Raw genomic sequence first — 19,310 nt, 5'->3', positions numbered from 1 at the left:
AAATACATTCCTGTTGGAGCTTGTTTCGCTAATTTCATGTGATTATTTGTCCATGTCAGATGGTGGTTGGTGTACAGGTGTTGGACATTAATGATAATGATCCCGTCCTGCTCAATTTACCATATAACACCAGCGTGAGCGAGGGAGCACCCATTCAAACCTCCATTGCTCAAGTGCGGGCACATGACTCTGACAGTGGTCGCAACGCTCTGCTCACGTTCAACATCACTGCCGGAAACATAGACGGAGCGTTCTACATTAATGAGACGGTGAGAGAGTGAGGAATCCAGGGGAAAAAAACAGAATAGTTTATGGAGATAGTGTCATAATAGTTCTGACTGATTTGCCCCTCCCCCAGTCAGGTGTGGTTCAGGTGAACAGACCGCTGGACAGAGAGAGAGTGCCTGAATACAGTCTGACCATCACCGTCAAAGACAACCCAGACAACCCCCGTATCGCCCGCAGGGTAAATTACACAACACTCGCATCCCCCATAGGGTAAATTACACAACACCCGCAACGCTAGCAGGGTAAATGACACAACATCCGTATTTCCCGCAGGGTAAATGACACAATGCCCACAAGGTAAATGACACAACATCTGCATTTCCTGCCGTTTAAATGACACAACACCAGCATTTCCTGTAGGGTAAAGGGCACACCACCTGCATTTTCCGCAGGGTAAATAACAACAAAACACCCACTTTGCCCACATGGGTAAATAATAAAACAACACCCGCATCGCCCGGAAAGGTAAAAAACAGCACAACACGCACATTGCCAGCAGGGTTAATAACAACACCTGCATCGCCAGCAGTGTAGATAACAACACAACACCCACATCACCTGCAGCGGTAAATAACAACACAACACACATATTGCCTGCTCGGTAAATAACAATACAACACCCGCACTGACAACAGGGTAAATGACAGCACATCACACGTATCGCCCGTGAGATAAATAACAGCACAACACCCGCATCACCAGCAGGGTTAATAACAACACTTGCATTGCCAGCAGGGTAAATAACACAACACCTGCATCGCCTGCAGGGGTAAATAACACAACAACTGCATCGCCCGCAGGGTAAACAGCAACCCAACAACCGCAGGGCATGCAGGGGCGCATAACAACACAACACCCACATCACCCGCAGGGTAAACAACAACATCCGCATCGCCTGCAGGGGTAAATAACAAAACAACACACGTATCACCCACCAGGTAAATATCAACAGAACACCCGCATTACAAGCAGGGTAAACAAATACACAACAACCGCATTGCCTGCAGGATAAATAACACAACACCTGCATCGCCTCCAGGTATAAATAACCACACAACACCTGTTTCACCTGCATGGTAAATAACAACACAACACCACATCGCTTGCAAATTGAATAACAACACATCACCCGCATTGCCCACAGGACAAATAACAGCACAACACTCAAATCGGCAGCAGGGTAAATAACAAAACAACACCCACATGGCCTACAGGGTAAATTAAAACAACACAACACCTGCATCGCCCGCAGGGTTACTAACAACATCACACCCGCATTGCCTCAGGGGTACGTAACAACACAACACCCATATTGCTGGCAGTGTTAATAACAACACAACATCTGCATAGCTCGCAGGGTAAATAACACAACACAAAACCAACATTGCCCACAGGGTAAATAACACAACACACACATCACCGGCAGCTTAAATGACACAACACCTGCATCAACCGCAGGGATATAACACAACAACCACATGCCTGCAGGCTAATGACACAACACCCACATCACCCAAAGGATCCCGCAGGGTAATAAACAAAACACAATACAGCCCTGACACAGCCTCACCCAGAGTACACACAGGGTAAATAACACAACACCACTCTCCTTATAAGGACTTCATTTGTGTATTTTATTTACTTCTGTATCTTCTTAACAAAGTACAAAATAAACAAGACAAGAATCATGTGACCCAAAATTAGATGGTTTCCCACAATCCACCTGTGTTAACTTGACAGTTCTATCATGCTTTCACTGAACCTATGAATTACAGGTGAAAACTGTAATCACAAACATCTCTGATCTTTCTCCTCTCTCTTCAGGACTCAGAGTTGTTGGTTGTCACAGTGCTGGATGTGAATGACAACAGACCCATCTTCACACAATCCAGCTACAGGGGAGAGATCAGTGAAAACTCTCCCACAGGTACCAAGCATAACACAGTGCCTCTTTCTGTGATCTTGGCTCTCAGCTGTAACAATTCTTAATAACAACCACATCCTGACTTTTAGCAGTGAAAGACTGTGTAGAGTTTGTCTTGTCAAAGAAAAGTGTGAGGTATGTTTACTTTAAGCAAGTTCCCTGATCATTTTAGTCTTAACATAACAGTTTGTGCAGCATATGTCTGCACAGAATGTTTTATAAAACTGTCACAATTTAATGCAGGCTTTGCAAGAAGGCTAGTATTTAAAGTAAAAATCTATATTTGACCATCAGCAAACCCGTAACCCACAAGTAAGCATTATAACTAAATAACTGATTTATGAAGAGGTAGCCCATCTTAACAGAGTGTGTTTACATCCATTTTTTAAAGGAACGGTTGCAAAAATGGCCCATTTAATTGTAAGGGTCAAAGAGGGAGTATAAAATGGTTGTGAAAACTAAATAACAACAGAAGAAATCTAGACTAATATTATAACCGGACTAATATTGTAACCGGAAATTAAGTTGTTATTATGATAAATCCCCTTTGTCATTACATTGTCAGATCAAAAGATCTCACTGTAATACATTCGTCACATCTGTGCCTATCTTTCTTTTTCTCGCTTTGTCAGGCACTACTGTGTTGATTCTAAACGGGCCCGTTTTGGCAGAGGACAGAGATATTGGGGAGAATGCGGTGGTGAGGTATCGTCTCCTGGGGGCCAGAGTTGACCTCTTCTCCATAGACCCTCGCACAGGTCAGACTCTGCATTTCTCATATATAATTGTATAAAACCTTAATCTGTTAAAAATGAAGTTGGAAAAATATGAATACGGATGTGTGTCTGCTAAAAGTTAAATTTGTCAACTTTTAGGAATACACTAGCTTATAGATTTCATCAAAGCCAAATGGAAATGGACTAAAAGCCACAAAACTCCTATTTTGATTTCATGGGGTTTTTAAAGAGTCTTAAGAGGTGTTAAATATAATTTTACATAAACATGCAGGTACCCAGATTCTTGTGGTGTCAATTCTAAATGATAACAGTCTTTAACACCCACACAGTTTCTTGTAAGCAATCACCACCCCCAATCATGACACATTTATCACCTCATTCCTCCATCAAACTCTCCCACCCTCTCTCTCTCTGTGTCTCTAGGGGTGGTCTCAGTGCGTGGGGGTGCTGTGCTGGACAGGGAGGCGTACTCTGACCCTCGGGTGGAGTTGTTGCTGCTCGGGGAGGATGTGGGAGGTTTAAACAGCAGTGTTCCGCTCACCATAACCATCCTAGACAAGAACGACAACCCACCTGTGTTCAATCCTTCCAGCTTTACTGTACGATTGCCTGAGAACAGCCCCACAGGTAAGAGAGACACATTATCAACTGATGCAAACGGATGAACTGGTAGTAGATCTAGTTTGGTCTGTTCTATAGAGTGTGTAGTCACCAGAGGGTGTTATGGAGGACCAAACCTGCAATATATATATATATATATATATATATATATATATATATATATATATATATATATATATATATACACTATATTGCCAAAAGTATTCGCTCACCCATCCAAATAATTGAATTCAGGTGTTCCAATCACTTCCATGGCCACAGGTGTATAAAATGAAGCACCTAGGCATGCAGACTGCTTCTACAAACATTTGTGAAAGAATGGGCCGCTCTCAGGAGCTCAGTGAATTCCAGCGTGGTACTGTGATAGGATGCCACCTGTGCAACAAGTCCAGTCGTGAAATTTCCTCGCTACTAAATATTCCACAGTCAACTGTCAGTGGTATTATAACAAAGTGGATGTGATTGGGAATGACAGCAACTCAGCCACGAAGTGGTAGGCCATGTAAAATGACAGCGGATGCTGAGGCGCATAGTGCGCAGAGGTCGCCAACTTTCTGCAGAGTCAATCGCTACAGACCTCCAAAGTTCATGTGGCCTTCAGATTAGCTCAAGAACAGTGCGTAGAGAGCTTCATGGAATGGGTTTCCATGGCTGAGCAGCTGTATCCAAGCCATACATCACCAAGTGCAATGCAAAGCGTCGGATGCAGTGGTGTAAAGCACGCCGCCACTGGACTCTAGAGCAGTGGAGACGCGTTCTCTGGAGTGACGAATCACGCTTCTCCATCTGGCAATCTGATGGATGAGTCTGGGTTTGGCGGTTGCCAGGAGAATGGTACTTGTCTGACTGCATTGTGCCAACTGTGAAGTTTGGTGGAGGGGGGATTATGGTGTGGGGTTGTTTTTCAGGAGCTGGGCTTGGCCCCTTATTTCCAGTGAAAGGAACTCTGAATGCTTCAGCATATCAAGAGATTTTGGACAATTCCATGCTCCCAACTTTGTGGGAACAGTTTGGGGATGGCCCCTTCCTGTTCCAACATGACTGCGCACCAGTGCACAAAGCAAGGTCCATAAAGACATGGATGAGAGAGTTTGGTGTGGAAGAACTTGACTGGCCTGCACAGAGTCCTGACCTCAACCCGATAGAGCACCTTTGGGATGAATTAGAGCGAAGACTGCGAGCCAGGCCTTCTCATCCAACATCAGTGTCTGACCTCACAAATGCGCTTCTAGAAGAATGGTAAAAAATTCCCATAAACACACTCCTAAACCTTGTGGAAAGCCTTCCCAGAAGAGTTGAAGCTGTTATAGCTGCAAAGGGTGGGCCGATGTCATATTAAACCCTATGGATTAAGAATGGGATGTCACTTAAGTTCATATGCGTCTAAAGGCAGATGAGCGAATACTTTTGGCAATATAGTGTATATATATATATATATATATATATATATATATATATATATATATATATATATATATATATATATATATCAGCTGATCAGTGGGAGAGCGAGATAAAGGGCAGCCAAAGACGCTGGTTCAAGAGAGAGAGAGGCGCACGTGGCCGCATTGCCTATGTGTCTGTTTTTATGTTTAAGTTGATTTTCTCATTAAAGCTTTGTTTACTGTTCAGCTGGTTCCCACCTCCTCCTTGCCCGTAATTTACCTATTACAATATCTATGGTGTTGATGTCAAAATGTAATTAGCTAGCTAAGTGGATTTACAGGTTACAGAGTTTTCAAAATCTATCATGAGTATTTTATAGTGTTCAGGGGATGTCATAACAACTGGAAGCAGAGTGAGGAGATTTTAAAACAAGAGTACTTCATTCATAAATCCACAAGATCCTACCTTCAAGCTGTGAACGTATTGATGTATGGAGGACGAGGACTGCCATTATTAAAAATAAATAAATATATAAATATATTTGCAAATAAATGTAAAATATGAAAAAAATACATAAGTGTACATATAAATACATACAGTTATGGCTAAAAATATTGGCACCTTTGGTAAATATGAGCAAAGAAGGCTGTGAAAAATGTCTTTATTGTTTATCCTTTTGATCTTTCATTTAAAATATTCACAAAAATCTAACCTTTAATTGAAGTAAACTAATTAAAAGGGGGAACATTTTATAATTAAATATTTTTGTCCAAAAAACATTGGCCACAATTATTGGCACCCCTAGAAATTCTTATGAGTAAAATATATCTGAAGAATATTCCCATTCATATTTTACCTTTTTTAGTACACCTGGGTGACAAGGAACATGAAATTGTTCAGCCGTGACTTCCTGTTTCACATAGGTATAAATATTGACTTAAAAATTCTTTAAGTCATTCATCACAATGGGTAAGACCAAAGAATAAAGTTTTGATGTGCAGCAAAAGGTTGTTGAGCTTCACAAAATGGGAAGTGGCTATAAGAAAATAGCTAAAGCATTGAAAATACCCATGTAACACTTCTCAGTGTAAGGAGGAGGCGAGAAGCAGCTTTCCTGGTTCAGATAAGGATTTTTATTTTCTCTCTGCAGCAGAATTACACTCTCAGAGTCTTTGCGTTGTTCACTAAGCTAGTCTAAAATCACACACACCACTTCACAAAATAAACTCTCAGCATTTATAATAACAAACTCTTTGCTTCGTACTCGGCTCTCTAGTACCCAGGCTCTCTCCCTTCTACCTGCGGTGTGGCTCTATTTATGCCGCTTTTCCCGTGCTCACTGAAATTAGAGACAGGTGTTAGACATAATTTAACTCAGGTTTAAGTGCCCTTACCACTTTCTCTCTCTCGTGAACGCCCGCTGACACTGCTCCATCCACTGGACCGGATCTGGAGCTCCCTTTTTAGTGAGATCTGTCAGCGGGCTGGGGACGTCCGAATAATTAGGCACGAACCTTCTATAATAGCCAGCCAGCCCCAGGAACTGTCTCACCCCCTTTTTGGTCTTGGGTCTCGGGCAGGTCGCAATCGCCGCTGTCTTGTCAATTTGGGGATGCACCTGCCCGTGGCCCAAGTGGAACCCCAGATACCATACCTCCACCCGTCCAATCACGCACTTCTTTGGGTTCGCTGTGAGTCCCGCTCGGCGCAGCGATCTCAGAACCGCCCTCAGATGTTGCATGTTCTGCTGATAATCATTGCTATAAATGATGATGTCATCTAAATAGGCAGCGGTGTAAGCTGAATGCGGTCTGAGGATTCGGTCCATGAGATGCTGAAACGTAGCTGGGGCTCCAAACAAACCGAACGGAAGTGTCACAAATTGGTGTAATCCAAACGGTGTGGAGAAGGTGGTTTTCTCACGGGAAATTGGTGTCAAGGGGATCTGCCAATAACCCTTCGTCAAATCCAATGTCGAATAAAATCGAGCAGTGCCCAACCGATCGAGCAACTCATCAATGCGAGGCATTGGATATGCATCAAATTTAGACACCGTGTTGACTTTTCTATAATCCACACAGAATCGCACAGACCCGTCACTCTTAGGCACTAGAACAGCTGGGCTGGACCAATCGCTGTGGGATTCTTCTATTACCCCCATATCGAGCATTGCATCCAATTCTTCCCGAACGATTTTCTTCTTGTGTTTGGGTAATTGATAGGGGCGGCTACGTACCACGACCCCCGGGTCGGTCTCGATGTGGTGATGGATGAGGTTTGTACGTCCCGGTAGAGGGGAGAACACGTCCGCAAACTCCTGTTGCAATCTAGCAACCTCCGCGAGTTGACTCGGTGAGAGGTGGTCTCCGCAAGTGACCGGGGTGAACTGTTTATGTTTTGAACTCACCTCCGGTCCGAGCTCCGCCTTCTCGGGAACTACCGTAGCCAACGTCATGGGAACCGCCTCCCTCCACAATTTCAGGAGATTGAGGTGGTATATTTGACGTGTGCCCCCTCTACCGGTTCGTTTAACCTCATAATCGAGATCTCCCACTCGTCGTGTGATCTCAAAGGGCCCTTGCCACTTGGCGAGTAATTTAGAGCTCGGTGTGGGAAGCAATACAAGCACTTTATCTCCCGGTGCAAATTCCCTTAGCTGAGTTCCCCTGTCATACAGTCGGCGCTGTCGTTCTTGAGCTTGCAGCAAATTCTCCTGTGTTAGCTGCCCCAAAGTGTGGAGTTTTGCTCTAAGATCAAGAACGTATTGAATTTCATTTTTGCTGTTTGAAGGTCCCTCCTCCCAGGCCTCTCGCAATACATCAAGCACGCTGCGTGGGCGTCGCCCATACAGCAGCTTGAATGGGGAGAAGCCAGTGGAGGCTTGCGGGACCTCTCGTACTGCAAATAACAGGGGGTTGAGCCATTTATCCCAATTTCTATCATCATCATGCACGAACTTACGAATCATGTTTTTGAGGGTTTTATTAAATCGTTCCACCAGGCCATCCGTTTGAGGATGGTATACGCTGGTGCGAATCGATTTAATATTTAACAACTTGTACAGTTCGCGTAGTGTCCGTGACATAAACGTTGTGCCCTGATCGGTGAGGATTTCTTTCGGAATCCCCACCCGGGAGATTATTTTGAAGAGTGCCTCCGCAACACTGCGTGCCGAGATGTTGTGAAGAGGCACTGCTTCCGGATATCGCGTTGCATAGTCCACTAGGACCAATACAAAGCGATGTCTGCGTACTGAATGTTCTAATTGCCCGACGAGGTCCATTCCAATTCTCTCAAAGGGGACCTCGATCAAAGGGAGAGGGCGCAATGGCGCTTTTGGGGTGGCCGTGGGTTAACCAGTTGGCATTCGCGGCATGCCGCACACCACCTGCGGACATCGCCGCCAATGCCCGGCCAATAGAAATGGGCTATTAGACGGTTCAGTGTTTTCCTTTCTCCTAGATGACCCACCATGGGATTATAATGAGCCGCCTGGAATACCATTTCCCGACGGCTCCTTGGAATCAAAAGTTGGGTTGTATCCTCTTTAGTTTGAGTGTCCTGTGTCACTCTATACAACCGCTCATTTATAATCGCAAAATAGGGGTATGAAAGGGCGATGTCCGGCTGGAGTCATTGACCATCGATGACTCTCACTTGGTCGAAAGCATGTTTGAGGGTTTTGTTTCGCGACTGCTCCATAGGGAACTAACCGCGGCCTCCACTCTATGCTTTTTACCCCGGAATTTAATCATCAGGGTCACCACCGGATACTTGTGAATATCCCCGTGTACACATTTCACCTTCACCGTTTTAGTTGTGACCAATGCCTCGGGTTGAACCAGGCGTTGGTGGATAGTGGTTATATATACCACCTGGTGTCCACCAACGCTTGGTGAGTACCCCCCTTGACACTTACCGGTATCTGGTACGCTCCGGCTCGGTCAGGGGCAGCCTGTAGGAGGTCCGAGACCCGCACCACCGTCCCCAGCTCCATCAGAGGGCACTGATCTCGGAAGTGGCCCGGGTCTCCGCACCTCAAGCAGGCCGGCCCAGGCGCTACGCCCGCACTTGCGTCGGCGGGCGCCCCCCCCGAGGGGGAGAGTGGCGGGGCATTGGGATAGGGGAAGTTGTCGCCTCCCACACCCAGGGAACTGGTCTCAGGGGCTGAAGTCCTCCTTGTCTGCGTGGGGCAGGAACGGGACCTGGAGAGAGAGCAGAATGAGAGGAGAGAGGGGAGGGGGAAGAGACAGAGGGAGGAGAGAGAATTTAGGAGGGCTCTTCCACCCTCGGGATCGCCGCCATGTGGTCCTCCGCAAGCCGGACAGCTTCCTCCAATGACACCGGGCGGTGGCACTGGACCCACTCCGCCGTCCCTTTTGGCAGTCAATGTGTTAATTGCTCCAGTACCACCTGGTAGATAATTCCTTCAACGTCGCGGTCCCCCGCTAGCAGCCATCTTCGGCAAGCGTCACGGAGCCGCTGGGCGAAGGCAAACAATTAGAGTGACAGAAAAAACACCTCGCTAGCATTTTCACGTAGTAAAATGATTCACACCATCAACTCTTGGGGGAAAATACTCACTGTGCTCCCACACGTAATCCATTTTGATCAACTCCTCTCAGGAGCTTCATTATAAACAGTTAGTTAGATGACAAAATGTTAAAGAGCGGAGCAGGGAAAAGGGGCGGGACTGAATAAGGTGTGTAGAGGATACTCTCAAATGTAACTGTCCAAATTTGGGGTCTCTCACTCAAACCCTCTAGGGCTGCCAACAGTTCAAAATTTCACTTACATTTCGGCCTATAGATTTTGAACCATAAGTCCAAAAGTTTTTTATTCTTCTTTCTTGGGTCAATATGCATCTCTGCATAGGTTGTGTAGTTTTTGAGCTCCACCCACTAGATTTTCAGCCATTTTTAATTTTCTGAAAAACTTGCTTTTTCAGGTTCCTCCTAGACTGTATGTCAGATTTGCTCTAAATTTTACACATATCATCTAGAGAAACTCATGACATAAATTTATGAGATTTATTGTGATAGACCAAACCATTCTCCTATAATGCTTCAACAAGTTCAGCAGTGAGCACGGCAAAATGTAACGCTTTAGCGTATTTACTCGAAACTTTGTATATGTCACCACAAGCCTGACCTGAGGGTACCAACACAGATTACTACCTAGTGGTCAAGAAATATGAAACATTTATATTTTTGCTTATAGCTTCTGAATAGTTTGGCCTAAAATCATGATACTGGTCTCTTTAGATTCCTTGGGGCATATCAAGTCGAATGTATTTTCCTATGTCGGCTACACTGGGCGTTGCCCATTTTTTGTTTAAATTTCCATATATTACAAACGCATTGGCATATCATTACGAAATTTGATATGTGTAATTGGGGCCATGTCTTGAAGGTACTCATAAAGTTTGGGGACAGCGCCACCTAGTGGTCAAGAGATACAAAGAAATGCTGATAACTTTTGATTCATTTGGATTATTATCATGAGACTTCTGCTTTCTTGGGTTATGCAGAGTACGTTGATACCAAATTTGCTATGGTCGGCCAAACTTCCTGTCCGCCATTTTAAATGTAACTTTTTCAGATTCCTCCTAGAATGTAAGTCTGATTTGCACGAAATTTTGCATGTATCTTCTAGGGACACTCATGACAAAAATTTTATTTGAAAAGCTTTTGATAGACCAAACAGTTCTCTTGTAACCAATCAACGAATTTAATGGCAAGATGCCAATAAGGATCTAAGGCTGTATCTCTTGAACGCTTTAGTGTATTGACATGAAACTTCAAGTATGGCATTGTGACCAAGCCCTTATAATACCACATCAATTTGACAGTGCCACCTATTGGTCAAAAGTTATAAGCATTTGTATAACACTATAAGTAATAAACCTAATTTCTTTTTTCACCACTCTGCTTGAAATCATCACCGGAATTCTATATTCAATCGAAATGTTTGCCATTGGAGTGCTTGGCCCCATAATTGCTGCTTGCAGCTATATTTATTCATTTTTGTCTGTAATTAAATATTTTTATATCTCCTAAATCATTTATTTATTAATATAGGTAGTTGAAATACATTTGTTTTGGAGAGCTGAGGCAGCAGTGTTATGCAATATTTTATGTAAAACTATTTTAAACAGCATTTTGCTAATTCTTATACAGTACATAATAGTATGCATGCAGCTTGTATGACTACATATTGAGAGATTACATGGAATATTTGTACTTTTCAAAATTGTTGAAAAACTGAAAATAAATGGTGTCCTTTTACAGGATACATACTTTTCCATGTACATCCATGTAAATTCTAACCTGAGATGATGTTAATAAATAAAAAAGTCCATGGACATGTTATGCATCAGCCAGTATGTATATATTTATATTTTCAAGGGTTGTCTGTGTGTGAATAAGTTTTATTGTTGTTGCATTTAAGGTATGTTATCTACCTGTGTGTGTTTTCAGGTGTGGTGGTAACACAGCTCTCGGCAAGTGATGCTGATGCGGGCTCCAACGGTTGGCTGCAATATCGGTTAGACAGTGGCGCTCAAGACCGTTTTGTCGTTGACGCTCTCTCCGGCGCTGTTCTGGTTGGTAATGCTACGCTGGACAGAGAAGAACGTAGCTCGTATCGCTTGGTTGTCATAGCAACTGACCGAGGCACGCCCTCTCTCTCAGGGACGGCGACGCTAACAGTCGTCCTTGACGATGTAAACGACTCTCGTCCTCGTTTCATTCTGCCTGTGCAGACAATCAGTGTTAACGAGTCAACTCCACCAGGAGAGGTTGTTGCCACACTAACTGCCGAGGACCCTGACCTACGACCCCGCCTGGAGTATTACATCATCTCTGTGGAAGCAAAGGATGATGGGAATAATGCGGTGGATGGGCTGCAGGAATCTTTTGGGATTGACTTTCACACAGGTCAGTTCAGGTTGACTCTATTCTAATTTTGACATATTATACAAACTAAGCTTATTCGTAATGAAAGTTAGTAGCAGGGGGTAGCACACATTCATATAATCCCATTATTCACAGTGGTACAGACACATGAATTGTGTTCTTGTAGCTCAACAGGTTGAGCATGACGGTTGAACCTACAACCCTTCATTTGCCAGCCCAGATCTTTTACTATTAGGCTACATCACCTCATTAACAGTGGTGGAAAGAGTACAGATTTTTTTTTTACTTAAGTAAAAGTAATGCTACTGAAGAAATAATTCACTTGAGTACAAGTAGAAGTACTGAGAAATATTATGACTCAAGTAAGAGTAAATAAGTAGTTTGCCGAAAAACTACTCAAGTCATTACAAGTTACTCAAGTAACTCAAGTTACTTTATGAAAACTATATTATATATAGGATATACACTTCCATTTTTAGAACACAAAGACATTTTTGTTCTTGAAAGAAATCGATGCTTCCCTTCACCAAGGATGCATTAAATTGATCAAAAATACTGCAAAAATCATTAATTGCAAATTATTATTATGGTTTGAAATAATTGTTTTAAATGGTATTTGTTCCATTTTTTCTTTACCCATGATGGCAAACATATACTGTGTCACCTATTCCTTAAAAAAGCATTCTAAAGTGCTAATTTGGTACTCAAGAAAATGTTCTTATTATTAGAACAATTGAAAATGGTTGCGCAATGCGGAAATCACAATACAGTGGGTTTTTTCCCCATTTGCTGAAGTATTCTTACAAGTTGCTTTACACTTGCAAATCAAATTTTGGTTTTAAAAGTAGGCAAAAAGAAACACATTTCTCCTGAAATTCTATTTTCTCTTAAAGTCTATTGTTTTAGAGAGATGAAGGCTATTCATGCATTACTGTTTTGAAAAAAGAATCTCTAACTAGGATCGAGAGGGCCAGATGCACAACAACCACAAAATGTAAATCACAGTCTCTAGTTTGAGAAACAGACTCCTCACAGGTCCTAAACTAGCAGCTTCTAAATGCCAAAGACCTGCATTGCTGCAAGAGGATTCTTGGACAAACAGAAAATTTTAAGAACACAACATTTATTTAAATAGAATTAGCCATTTGTAATATCCTAAATGTCTCTAAATCGTCTCTAAACTACATAATGTGACTTAAACAAACACTAAAAGTGGTTGTTCTGTATATGTATTATTGTATTACAGTTGTAATAATATAGTCTTAATTAACATTACGGTTATTTAACATATTGAGATATTATTATTAATTAAATTGTAGCATTTGGTTACATTATGTTTTGTGATTCCTCATACATTCTTTATATAACATCCTTCCCTTGCGCACTTTAGGCTTTTCAGACAGCAGCACAGGGCAGGGAAGTACAGTCTAACACCGTAAGCGAGAGTGTTACCCGCTAGGACAGTTTATTTTGAACAAGAGGGGCGAACGGTTACGGAATTTAACGCGGGAGTACAATACCAAGCTGATGCAGACTGGTAGAAGCAGAGAGCCCATCTGTGCATGATGGTGCGAGGAAATAGATGGCAGGGAAAAAAATTATGTTCAGTCAAAAGAACATCGCAATGTATGTAATTGTAACTATATCAGATATTATTAATAAAACAAGGGAACTCGTTGCGTGGGCATTTTTTGCCCCCATATTTTAAATTTTGGGGATATTTTTGTCAATTACGGGGGCATTTTTGCTAGGGCTGCCCCCAACCAAAGATTTTCCTAGTCGACTAGTAGGCGTTAATTTAAGCCATTAGTCGACTAGTCGCACGTTTATGATATTCATTTAATTACTTAAATATATTTTTTGGGGGTGCATCAGAAAATGGTTTGAGTTCCAGGGCTGAGAAAGAATGTTATAAGTAACATTGCTAACACTGTTCTACATTACAGAGAAATACTAAACCATAATAATGAGCCTTTAAAATATAAATTTTACAAACACAGGCACGAAGCGAGCCACAGTGACACCGACAAAAGCGGTAATGATTCTGAATGTGCCGGAAAAACCAGCAAGGAGACTGTCTGAACATTTAATTAATTTATAGAGAGAAATGCACATTAGGGTTGTGCCGACAGATGATGATCTCGGGGATCGACGATGGTCAGAGTGATCGCCAATAGCTGATGCCTTTGACGATGTCAAGACGATATTTCCCATTAATGTATTGAATTATAATTATTATTATTAGGCTATTATTTTTATCAAATTCATATTACAAATAATTTGCCCATAGACACACAGACACGTGCTTGAAGAAACACACTTTATTATATTTTTAAGAACAGATGACAAAAAAGCCGTCAATGCGCATGTCTGACACGCTGTTTGTTTGGAGGCGTGCAGTCTCGTGGAACACGCGCATGTAAAAGGTTCTCACTCTTTCTTTGTTTCTGTCTTCTGAATTATTTTTGCAAGAATAGTAGCATCTATGAGTGCTGCAAATGACCTCAGACATCTCAGCTCAGGAGATGTTTTGAGTTCAGTTCACTTTATTCCCACAGAGCAGTTCTTTGTGACCACAACTCTGCAGCCTATACATCTGTGATTAAAACATAAAATAATACAAAAACACATTCACCTCGAACCATGATTTATATTTCAGTGATTATTATCATCGTTATAATTATTATTTTTACATTTATAATTGTTTTTATGTCTTCATTTGTGTAAGTCATTTTCCGCCATGATGTTAAGACGGATTCTTGCCTGAGAGTAAATGGAAAGGTGTATATATATATATATTTTATTCTTTTGTCACTTCATTATTTTAATTGCTTTTTCATTTCGTTTGAAGTGCAATTTGAATTTAGAAATGTATTTGATTTAAGTTTTTCGTTTTTTAAAGAAATTAATTTAATTTTCAATGCAAAATCACTAAAGCAAGAATATTCACCGATTCCTCAGTACAGGGGTTGCTGATGTAATTGGATATTGTGATATATATATATATATATATATATATATATATATATATATATATATATATATATATATATATATATATATATATATATTGTGAAGGAGTGAACAAAACAAATGTATTCACACACATGATGTATTTTCACGGACAACGAAATACCCATCTGGTAGAGAATGCACAGATGAGGTTCTTTGCCAGAGAGATGTTGACAACTGTTGTAAAACCATCTTTCAAAAAGTTGAACAACACACATTTTAATTGCACTTTTTTTTTTTTCCAGTTTCTTTTGAATTTTTTGTTAAAATAAAAAAAAATAAAGTTCAAAGTTTGGAATCTTGCTTTATTGTGTAGGCTTAACTCTAACCCTGCTTAACAAAAATTACCCATAGTACCACCTAGCATCCAACCAGCGCTAATACGTTGTATTACGTTACAACGTAATGTCGTTGTTTTTCTGTGGAGTTTTTTTGCGACCAACCGACCAATCAAAACGTGGTCGACCAAAACTCTTCTCATCGACTAAGGTTTGGTCGACTATCAGGGGGCAGCCCTAATTTTTGCCCTGAGTCCCTGTTAATTTCTGCCACTATTGGATCTTTCTAAGGTACAACCCCAATTCTGAAAAGTTGGGACAGTATGAAAAATGTTAATAAAAACAAGAAAAAGTGATTTGTAAATTATATTCACCCTTTGCTATATTGAAAGCACTTCAACTAAACATTATATGATCTTTTACCTTGTGAATTTCATTGTTTTTTTTTTTAATTTTTTTTTTATGTACAGTAATTTCAAATCAGATGATTGCAACACGCTCCAAAAAAGTTGAGACAGGCGCAATTTAAGACTAATAACAATTTGACGAGTTGAAATAACAAGGCGATGTGAAACAGGAGATGTTAAACAGGTGAGGCAATCATGTCATAGTATAAAAGGAGCCTCCAAAAACAGCCTAGACCTTCAAGAGCAAGGATCATTCGAGACTTGTCCATTTGCCAACAGATGCTTCAGCAAATAATCCAGCACTTTGATGAACAATGTTCCCCAAAGACAAAGTGGAAAGATTTTGGGCATTTCACCCTCTACAGTGCACAATATATTTAAAAGATTGAAGGAATATGGTAAAATCTCGGTGCGTAAAGGGCAAGACGAAAACCACTTCTGAATGTGCGTGGTCTCTGATCCCTCAGACAACACTGTCTTAAAAACATCATTCATCTGTAATAGATATCATGAACATGGGCTTGGGATTACTTTAGTAAACCTTTGTTAGTCAACACCATTTGCCGCTGCATCCAAAGATGCAAGTTAAGACTTTACTATGCAAAGCAGAAGCCATACATCAACACTGTCCAGAAGCGCTGCCAACTTTTCTGGGCTGGGTCTCATCTGAGATGGAAAGTAGAACAGTGGAATTGGGTTTTTTGGTCCGATGAGTCCACATTTCAAATAGTTTTTGTAAAACATAGCCGTGTTCTCCGGGCCAAAGAGGAAAAATACCATCCAAGCTGTTATCAGCATCAGGTCCAAAAGCCAGTGTCAGTATGGGCCAGGGGTGTGTCAGTGTCCATGGCATGGGTAACTCGCACATCTGTGAGAGCACCATTAGTGCAGACAGACATGTAAAAATTTTGGAGCAGCTTATACTGCCATCCAGCACTGTCTTTTCCAGGGATGTCCCGGAATTTTCAGACCACATACTGGCCGAAAAAGCAGAGAATGCAGGTGCTAGATTGGCCTGCCCGCAGTTCTGACCATCTCCAACTGAGAATGTGTGGTGCATTATAAAGCACACAATATAGCAACGAAGACCTCGTGCAATTGTGCAGCTGAAGACCTGCATAATGGATGAATGGGGGAAACTTAACAAACTTGTGTCTTCAATGCCTGAAAGTGTTATTAGAAGAAATGGTGATGTTTCACAATGGTAAACACTCGACTGTCCCAACTTTTTGGAGTGTGCTGCAATCATCTGATTTGAAATTACTGTACATAAAAAAACAAACAATGAAATTCACAAGGTAAAACATCATATAATGTTTAGTTGTAGTGCTTTCAATATAGCAAAGGGTGAATATAATTTACAATTATATTCCTCATACCTGAATGAATGGCTCCTTTCCAGAATAAAATGAAATATGCAGAAAATCACAGTATTACAGTTATTGTATAGTGACAGGGCAGAAAGTCTTGAAAAAGCTAGAGAAGAGAGGACACTGGCGGCAGTTTATGCAAGCTGCTGTGCTCATGATGCTGTTCCCTGCAGGCTTCTGTCGTGACGCGCACAGTGCATTTTAGTTTATAAACAGATTTAGCACTTATAACTTGCCAGTTTCTTCTTCCCCAAAAACTTCCCAAAAATTCAGAAATATTATATATTGTTTTGTACTTTGTAATTGTGGTGACAAATTACTGTAGTGAAGTTGAATACTTCATTTTTAATCAAATCAAGTAAAAGTAAATGTACTATTATTTATTTATACTTAAAAATGTGAAAAATGTGAAAAATGTTCACAAGTACTGTAACGAGAGTAGTTGTAATTCGTTACTTTCCACCTCTGCTCATTACATGCAAACTATGCAATCGACAGAATTAATATTTGTGTCCATCTTTGTTGTCAGGTTCTGTGTTTGTAAGAAACCCCTTGAACAGAGAGCTGGTTGCCACTTTTGAGATCATCATTTCAGTGCATGACAATGCCAGCGATGTCATTGACATGTCTGTCAGTGTACCCAACGGTAAGAAAGATCTTTCTGTCTTTTATTCCATGTCTGTTATTTTTAAGAACATCTGTATGCTAGTGTATTATTCAAAGTTGACAAAATTAACTTTTAGCACATGTAAAATGCACAGTCCTTTTATAAAAGGAAAAGGGACCCATATTGATGATTTAACTTGCATGTTTGTCCAATTAAATTCTCAATAGAATAAGAATGTCCTTTCCCCTAATACCACCTGCAACCAGCAAGTAGGTTCATAACTGTAACATAACTAAAGCATATTGGCTACTTTATAAAAGGAATGAGCCATTTGATATGCTTCTGAATTGGCTTGACAAGTAAGCTCAACCAGTTTTGCCAGTTAAAACCACACTGGAATACCAGCTTTACTAGCTGGTTAAGTTTTGCTCGTAAACATCATGAATGTTCATGGCAGCATGAAAGTAATTATTAAGTCTTTCTTTTTCTCTTGCCATTACCTTAAACACCTTTTTTCAATTTCTCCCTCTCCGTAGCCAAACTGACCATCAATATTTTGGATGTTAATGACAACGCTCCTCGTTTCCGTCCCTTTGGTGTGGCAAACTTCTCTGAGAGGATTTTGGAGGGTGCTCAGCCTGGAACCACGCTGTTGTCAGTGACGGCTGTTGACCCTGATAAAGGACCTAACGGACAGATCATTTACCAGCTACTGCACCTGCCCCGTGGAGACTACATAAGACTGGAAGACCCATCTACAGGTTACACTTAAACTTAAACACACATGAACACATAAATCATCCCCAAACATGATTTATAAAAGTATGACATGTTCCTGGAGCAATATTCCTATCAATCAACGAGGTTCAAGCTCTAACTCTAAAATTGTTGGTTAACAAAAATGGAACAATATCTAAATGCACTGAAAGATTAATAGGAATGTTGTTCCAGAACCAACAAGGAATGTTAATTGAGGAATGTGTCCTACTTAATAATGAACAGTGAAAATTCAATCATTTACTTTCCCTCATGTTGTTCCAATCCTGTATGCTGTTATTATTTCCATGAAACAAAAATGAAGAAAAAGAAAACACTCTAGTCACTGTATGACTGTACACAGAATAATTTAGAATTATCTCCAAGGTCTATGTGAGTGTGTTTTACTGATTACAGCTTGAAAAATATATGTCAGTTTAAGGAAGCATCTTGCTGTTTTTAAGTTCCATCCTAGAGTAATCTACACAATGTCTTCCAGTATCACAATTTAATACAAACATGTACGTAATTCCCATCCACAGGTAAAATTGTGGCCAATCGGACGGTGGATTATGAACAGGTGCAGTGGTTGAACTTTACGGTGCGTGCTCAGGATCACGGCACACCTCCACGCTTCGCTGAGCTTCCAGTCTATTTGCGCATAGTAGATGTCAACGACAACAACCCAGTCTTTCAAAAACCTTTGTACCAGGTACATCAGACTAGAGAGTCCTGCTATCTTGCAGACCTCATGTTATTTTTTATTCAGAAAGTATTTTAATGCTGATGAAGGAAATTAGAGGTGTGAAGCTCACGTTTTTCTAGTTTGAAGCAAAATAAAAGTATTGTAAGTCACGCACTCCCTTTATCTGTTGCGCTCTGTTTGATTGACACGCATATGCATACTCTATGTATTTGAAATTCAACAAAGACAACATTTAATCGATTGCTTGGCGATCATTTTCTGTCTCACAAGTTTTGTTTTGTTTGCTAGTATCTTAATATCC

At 41.0% G+C, this 19,310-nt stretch overlaps 1 protein-coding gene across 1 annotated transcript in view; it reads left to right on the top strand.

The window, feature by feature from the left end:
• cdh23 (cadherin-related 23) overlaps positions 1-19,310 on the top strand; it is a 340,743-nt gene that overhangs the window by 297,649 nt on the left and 23,784 nt on the right. The window contains exons 41-49 of the mRNA XM_051648347.1: positions 60-269; positions 359-466; positions 2,113-2,215; positions 2,845-2,970; positions 3,373-3,576; positions 11,436-11,894; positions 17,470-17,586; positions 18,084-18,308; positions 18,846-19,015. Coding sequence (XP_051504307.1) covers positions 60-269; positions 359-466; positions 2,113-2,215; positions 2,845-2,970; positions 3,373-3,576; positions 11,436-11,894; positions 17,470-17,586; positions 18,084-18,308; positions 18,846-19,015 — 1,722 coding nt within the window. The remainder of the gene's footprint in view (positions 1-59; positions 270-358; positions 467-2,112; positions 2,216-2,844; positions 2,971-3,372; positions 3,577-11,435; positions 11,895-17,469; positions 17,587-18,083; positions 18,309-18,845; positions 19,016-19,310) is intronic.

Source organism: Myxocyprinus asiaticus, chromosome 21 (genome assembly GCF_019703515.2).
Source record: "Myxocyprinus asiaticus isolate MX2 ecotype Aquarium Trade chromosome 21, UBuf_Myxa_2, whole genome shotgun sequence".
Lineage (NCBI taxonomy): Eukaryota > Metazoa > Chordata > Actinopteri > Cypriniformes > Catostomidae > Myxocyprinus > Myxocyprinus asiaticus.
This window is presented reverse-complemented; position numbering and strand designations above follow the sequence as displayed.